The sequence below is a fragment of the Oncorhynchus masou genome, unplaced genomic scaffold (genome assembly GCF_036934945.1).
Source record: "Oncorhynchus masou masou isolate Uvic2021 unplaced genomic scaffold, UVic_Omas_1.1 unplaced_scaffold_7306, whole genome shotgun sequence".
Taxonomy (NCBI): domain Eukaryota; kingdom Metazoa; phylum Chordata; class Actinopteri; order Salmoniformes; family Salmonidae; genus Oncorhynchus; species Oncorhynchus masou.
The window spans coordinates 7,457-15,277 of NW_027013759.1; the positions used below are offsets into that span (position 1 = coordinate 7,457).

At 40.5% G+C, this 7,821-nt stretch overlaps 1 protein-coding gene across 1 annotated transcript; it reads left to right on the forward strand.

Moving 5' to 3' along the window:
* Positions 1 to 587: 587 nt before the first annotated feature.
* Positions 588 to 7,817, forward strand: LOC135537240 (probable E3 ubiquitin-protein ligase HERC6; the record flags this gene model as incomplete). The annotated part of the gene is made up of 13 exons (XM_064963423.1): positions 588 to 731; positions 1,292 to 1,447; positions 1,595 to 1,677; positions 2,098 to 2,325; positions 2,507 to 2,598; positions 4,292 to 4,419; positions 4,538 to 4,695; positions 4,871 to 4,920; positions 5,042 to 5,133; positions 5,579 to 5,638; positions 7,226 to 7,322; positions 7,426 to 7,609; positions 7,795 to 7,817. Coding segments are annotated over exons 1-13 (1,413 nt in total), but the record flags the coding sequence as incomplete, so codon positions are not given.
* Between the last annotated feature and the right edge of the window lie 4 nt (positions 7,818 to 7,821).

Sequence of the window (7,821 nt, forward strand, 5' to 3'; positions counted from 1 at the left end):
TTGGAGCTGCCTCACTCAAGGAAGCAAAAAAGAGACCATGTTTGTATGCGCTTTACAAACAAACAAAAAAACATTTTTTTTACATCGTTTGCAAACTGATATGTGACACATACTGATGCCATAATAACATGCAAAGAATATATATATATATATGTTATTATGGCATCATTATTATGGCATCAGTATGTGTCACATACACAATAATTTTGATTTTTGATTTTTTTGTAAAGCCGCATACAAACATGGTCTCTTTTTTGCTTCATTGAGTGAGGCAGCTCTCTCTCTCTCTCTCTATATATATATATATATATTATTTATATATTATTTAAAAAAAATTGTTTTAAGCTAAACAGGTGAGCCTCAAAACAGGTGGGGTCCAAAACATTTTTTACATAAAACAATCTAGCTGATATGATCGCCGATGGCTAATGATAACCACAAGCACATAGCGCGCGCGTAGGTTGGACTGTGTCATTAGTAATGTAACGTTAGGCATCACCTTCACATCATCATGTTCTGCTGGGGAGACGGTTCGAGTGGACAGTTTGGTCTAAACTTTGAGAATGTGTATCTTCCTATAGCAGGGAATATATTCTCTGATAAAGTCACAGAAATTGCTTGTGGGGAGCAACACACTTTATTTCTCACCGTAGATGGCAGGATTCTATCATGTGGGCGCAACTCAAAGGGACAACTTGGCAGACAGAGGAACATAAATTCAAAACTACCAGGTAAGACATCAATGAATGCTATCGGAATATGTAGTCAGAATTTGCAGAATAAATGCAGATTATAATCAAATTCTTATGTAGGCTAATTTGAAAAAAGTGCTACTGGAAAAGTACGTTTGTTTGACTCTGAATGCGTTTATTATTTTTCATCACTACCCCCAAATATTTTAGTGATATTGTTCATAATGTCAGATTATATAATGTTTCCTTTCTGCTGCGTTTAACGACAACTTTTAGAAACTGACACCCCTCAATAAAATTACTGCACAATAGGCGCTCATGGTTTGGTTCCAGTTTCGTTTCTCCCAAAAGAAATGTTCCTATAAAATACACACGAGGATCGAACTTGACGTCATCCTCAAGATGACTCAGATAAATTGACGATTAACTCCTTCATGCATTAAATTACATCTTATCAATGTTCTAGCATTTAACCTTTTCCAGGACAAGACAGGACTTCCAAATAAAACGTTGTCTAATCAAATCAAATTGTATTTGTCACATGCACCGAATACAACAGATGTAGACCTGTGTGTGTGCCTGTGTTCTACCCGTTTCAGCCCCAGTGGAGGGTCTGGGGGCAGTGGTTTCTGTGGCTTGTGGTCAGGACCACTCTGTAGCTGTGTGCGCATCAGGACAGGTCTACTCCTGGGGGCAGGGGGTGAGGGACAGCTGGGCATCGCCCTTACTACTGTCTCCAAAGTCCCCAGGCCAAGGCAAGGAAACCTCAACTTAAACTTGAAATAGATATTGATAGTTAAATATCATCCATGATTTACATTGTCAAGTAATGAGAGCCCTCTTGGATTCCACTGATCACTAACAAAGACAATATGTACTGGATGTCTCCTTTTTTTTCACAGACCAGTTCCAATACCTTCGCCCTTGCCGATAACAGTGATACAGGTTGCTTGTGGAAATTCCCATTCTTTGGCCCTGACTAAAGGTATAATGTACTGTACCTACTGATGTCTCTCACACAGGCTACATTCCATCTAAACTATGATAACCACATGCATCAGTTAGACTACACTTAGAAAAAAATATGCTGTCTTAAACCTAAAAGGGTTATTCAGGAGTCCCCATACGAGAACCCGTTGGAGAACCCTTTTGGTTCCACGTAGAACCCTTTTTTCAGAGGCTTCTACATGAAAACCAAAAGGGTTCTACCTGGAGCCAAAAAGGGTTCTACCTGGAACCTAAAAGGTTTATCCTATGAGGACAGCCGAAGAACCCTTTTGGAACTATTTTTTCTAAGAGTGAACATCAAAAGGACAGTGAGATGATATTTATTAGGAAAGAATGTAACTCTGTAATTGTTGTGATGTAATTGTAATGTAATATGTCATTTCTTTGTCTTCTACAGGAGGACAGGTGTTCTCATGGGGTCTGAACAGCCATGGACAGCTGGGTCTGGGGAAGGGAGTCCCTCTGCAGCCCATACCTGCCCTGGTGCGCCCCCTCACAGGGGTCCCAGTGACCCAGGTAGCAGCCGGAGGAACCCACACTCTGGCCCTCACCCTCCCAGGCCTGGTCTACTGCTGTGGGGCGAACAGGGCTGGGCAGCTGGGACTCAACCGTGTGGATGAGAAAGGTACTATGGCACACTCTCTCTTCGTACGCTACTTGTATAAAAAGCTAATCAGGCCTTTCCACCAGCATTTTCTCATTTGAACTTGGATTTCTTTGTTATAACCACTAAGTCATTTTTCAGATGTATTATATAGAGTGGGAATATTGTATGATGCTTGTATGATGCTTGTTCCCCCTGACAGGCCGGTTCAACATCTGTTCTGTGCCTGCTCTCAGAGTCTTGGGGGTTTCCTTCATCAGCTGTGGAGAGGCACATTCTGCTGTTCTCACCAAGGTATCATACTATTACTGTGGAGAGGGACACTGCTGTTCTCACCAAGGTATCATACTATTACTGTGGAGAGGGACACTGTTGTTCTCACCAAGGTATCATACTATTACTGTGGAGAGGGACACTGCTGTTCTCACCAAGGTATCATACTATTACTGTGGAGAGGGACACTGTTGTTCTCACCAAGGTATCATACTATTACTGTGGAGAGGGACACTGCTGTTCTCACCAAGGTATCATACTATTACTGTGGAGAGGGACACTGCTGTTCTCACCAAGGTATCATACTATTACTGTGGAGAGGGACACTGCTGTTCTCACCAAGGTATCATACTATTACTGTGGAGAGGGACACTGCTGTTCTCACCAAGGTATCATACTATTACTGTGGAGAGGGACACTGCTGTTCTCACCAAGGTATCATACTATTACTGTGGAGAGGGACACTGCTGTTCTCACCAAGGTATCATACTATTACTGTGGAGAGGGACACTGTTGTTCTCACCAAGGTATCATACTATTACTGTGGAGAGGGACACTGTTGTTCTCACCAAGGTATCATACTATTACTGTGGAGAGGGACACTGTTGTTCTCACCAAGGTATCATACTATTACTGTGGAGAGGGACACTGCTGTTCTCACCAAGGTATCATACTATTACTGTGGATACTATTAGGGACACTGTTGTTCTCACCAAGGTATCATACTATTACTGTGGAGAGGGACACTGTTGTTCTCACCAAGGTATCATACTATTACTGTGGAGAGGGACACTGTTGTTCTCACCAAGGTATCATACTATTACTGTGGAGAGGGACACTGTTGTTCTCACCAAGGTATCATACTATTACTGTGGAGAGGGACACTGTTGTTCTCACCAAGGTATCATACTATTACTGTGGAGAGGGACACTGTTGTTCTCACCTCACCAAGGTATCATACTATTACTGTGGAGAGGGACACTGCTGTTCTCACCAAGGTATCATACTATTACTGTGGAGAGGGACACTGCTGTTCTCACCAAGGTATCATACTATTACTGTGGAGAGGGACACTGTTGTTCTCACCAAGGTATCATACTATTACTGTGGAGAGGGACACTGCTGTTCTCACCTTGGTATTATACTATTACTGTATTTTTAATGAAGGTCCTAAGGGAGATGTTGGTGTGAAAGGAGACAAATACTACGGCAGTTCATTAGTTCATAAAAAGTATTTAATGTCCTAAACAGTGGGCCCACTGGGAGATAGTTCTGCACACAAAGTCAGCAGCCTCTCGAAGATACAATTCATCACATATTGGTAAATAAAGCCAGTTATATAAAATTACCTTGAACAGAGGTGAAAAACAAATGATCAAGTGTCTGGATACACAATGAACCATACAAGTTGTTATCTGAGTGCATGAATACAGTCTCATACTAAATTAGAAGTTACAGTTTATTACAGAATAGAAAGTACTAAATGAGAAGTTACGGTTTATTACAGAATAGAAAGTCACAGGTTATACAGAATATGTCCTGATAATGGATGTTATTACAGATCAAGCCTCAGGCCTACCAGAGTAAAGATCGACCCTTCAATACTATTACACTGTCTCTTTAAGAAGTGATTAGGGCCCTGACCTGACTAGAACAGGAACAACTCTGGGCCTTGACATGTCAACAACTGGTTCTGGTTCTTTGTGGTCTTTAGGGTGGACAGGTGTTCACCTTTGGAGAGGGAAGCCGAGGCCAGCTTGGGCACAACGCATCAGCTAACGAACTCCTACCCAAACTGGTAGAGGGTATGGATGGACTGGCCTCACAGATAGCATGTGGCAGGTAATAACCAACAGCATAATGCTACTTATACACATATATACACATATAATAAACAGATAGGAAAACAATCTTGAACATTCTCAGTCTGACTGTGTTTTTGTCTTACTGTAACTGCCAGCCATCATACCCTAGTGCTGGGGTCCTCAGGTCAACTCTGGGCCTTTGGCAGTGGGGTCAAAGGTCAGCTAGGGACAGGCAACACAGCCGGCAGCTTGCGACCCACCTCAGTGCTGCTGAAAAGGGCTTCTGGTGGGGCAGCAACAGTCATACACAACGGTACCAGATACAATGTGTATTCTATTCTTTTCTCTTCTATTCTATTTTGTATTTGATTCTATTCAATGCTATTATGCAGTTACATACTGACTATGTAGTGTTTGTGTGACTGAGTAAGAACACATTACGAGATTTTATGTCCCTACAACCTCTTCTGTACATTTTTTTTTTCCAGACATGAAGATATCAGTGGGATGGAATTCAAACTTCATTTACACTGCTGAGGTAATGTTTCTGACGTTTTATACCTCAGTAAAAGGGAGCCTGGAACATTCTAAATGTCTGAAGCAGCTAATTAATGTTTGAGATATTCACATTTATTATATTGCTTTATCTGCCTTTGTAGAGTTCTGAAAGAGAACAGCCAATCGGGAGGTTAGATAAAGCCAAGCTGCAAAAATGGCTGTCGATGGAGCAAGGAAATGCAGAGGCGCAAAGGTTTTTGTTCGTTTTTATTTATTTTCTAGCTCACTCAAAATGAAATAAACAAACATTTATGGTTTGGTTGTATTTTAGTATTTATTTTTTTATACGATTTTATTTTATATTTTAGAATCTGTACCAAACATATTCATGCAAACGATTACATCATACAAACCTCACTACATTACACCTGCCCAGACCCGCTAGCCCCCACCCCTATCTCCAGTGCCCTTATCAAACTGCACCAATTTGTTTCTCTCCGTCGCCCATGCTCTTTCCATTTTTATAATTGTGTGAATGACGGAGGATTGGCTGATTTCCAGTTGATAACTCTTCTCATCAATTATCGTAAAAAAAGTATTATGTCCAACCCATCGGGTATGTCACTGCACCCTTCAGTTGTATTTATTTTTGTATAATTGTACTGAAACATCAAATATGTCCACATTTGTTCCAACAGAGAAATATCCTTGATGTTCTCAACATGTTCAAGTCTGGTGGCCAGTTTCACCAAAGCCAGGTAAGCTATTTTAAAATGGAAGGTTTGGATAGTTTGAAATGAAAACGGTATGTGTACCAGGGGTATGGGTGTAATGGTTCACCAAACCCACAGTTTGATATGCATTGTGGTTTTGGGGTCACAGTTCAGTTTCGTTTAAGGTACAGCGGAAAAAATTTTTTGGGTTTATTTTTGAAAATACACTAAATTAAAAATCATTCTATTTGTTGCCCAAGTCCAGTTTCATTCTGTTCTGACAGAGCTTGTTATGTTGGGTCTCAAGTAGAGGTCTAAAAAGTTGGATCCATTCCGATATGGATCTGGAGCTTTCCCACCTGGAGAAATATGCATAAATACATTTTCAATATAGAGACCTGTTCCAAACGGACCAAAGGACGACGTTGTCGGACCAGAGTGAGGGAAGCAGCAGAAAAGTCCATTTGTAAGCTATTTTATTAACCAGAGCTGATACAGTGCGAGGGAGGGTAGGCGACGGAGTGGCCTTATGAGGGAGAGCAGACGGAGGAAGGGCCTTGCGGTGTGTGTTCTGCGAGTAAGTGAAACGAGAGAAAGGAGGAGGCAGGGAGAGGCAGCAACCAACCGAGTCAACTTGCTCTAGTAGACGAGCTTCTAGCTTGTCATAGCTAGGTTATTTATCATCCAATATAATTACGTAGTATCTGTCTTGACTGCATCAAACTGGCTAAGATAGCCAGCCATTTAGCTAGTAGACTAACGTCTAGCTTGTCATAGTGGTGTTATTTTGGATGCAGTATTTGCAGCATACTGCAGTTATACTTCACTCTGACTGCAATATTTTTTGTAGGGGCGAGGTAATGGCATGCAACGCTACATAACCTATAGGCCTAGTGTTATTTCTTTAATGTTATAATTCGGGTTCACAGTGTGGACTGAACCGAGGTCCCGTACCGAACGGTTCAGTATGAAAAGGTGTACTGTTACAGCCCTAACCAGGGGTTGGAACTGGTTTAGGGAACATCATTTTTTTGTTTCGAGGAACAGAACTAGAACTGAGAACAAAGGTGATCTATACTGTTTCAGAACAGAACCGTTAATTTTAAAAGCATGGGGAAAACACGCTACAAAGAGCCTATCTCTTATGAAAAAAGATTGCGGTCAGAGTGCAGTATAACACTGTAGTATAACTATAATTAGAATGCAGTATAACTGCAGTATGCTGCAAATTTAATTCAAAGGTCTAATTCAAAGATGTCAATGTAACTAATATGATGATATGATGATGAAGGTATGACGTGCACTGTAACTGCCAGATCTTTTTTGTTGATCTTTTATTTGACTTTATCTGTACTTTCTTTGTGTTCCTACAATAAAAACAAAGTATAAAAAAAGAAAGGAACGATATAAACCGTGACTTTTTGGGGGTTCAAACCGGTTCAGAACATCATTTGCATCATTTGCAACATCATTGCATCATTTGCTGGTCAGAACAGGAATGGAACAAAAAAAAGAATGGTTCTGTTCAGAGCGAAACGATTGGAAAATGATTTTGGTTCCGTCCCGTGATGTGTACTGTTAGAACTATGTTGTGTTCTTGCTAATGCTATGCCCTCGGTTTCTTATGACCAGTGAGATTCCACAAGCAGCCGGCGCTTTGACAGTGGACCTAGAAGCTGCTAGCCAGGTTTTCGACCAGCTACTGAACATACCTTGGATTAGGAAATCAGTTAAGATCAACTTACTCTTTAAACCCATATGTTAAATGAATATATATTTTAGAACAGAACTAAATGTTACTCTCCTAATTTCTCTGTTAATTTTCTATATAGATAAATATTGAGCCACTGGTGGACAATATTTGCAGTTCAGCAGCTGTCATCAAGTCACCAGAGATCTTTATGCTACTACCCACAATTTCTCTTCTCCATGAGGACCTCAGCGTCATGAAGATGGTCTTGGCTTTATCTATAGTTATCGTTGAACATCTGAATGACACGGCCATAAAAACATTAAGTATATAACCTCTGACCTTGTTACTTTATCAGTGAATTTAGCATCAGTATAATTTTACAGAATTGTATTATAATAGAAGCATCGCTGACACTGACACATGACCATATATTATAAGATAATATTTTTTTTTGCTCAGGCAATATAATTTACATATTTGGGACTTGTATTCTTGTACCATCTTATAGAAGAGTGGTGGTCCTCAATGGAGACAA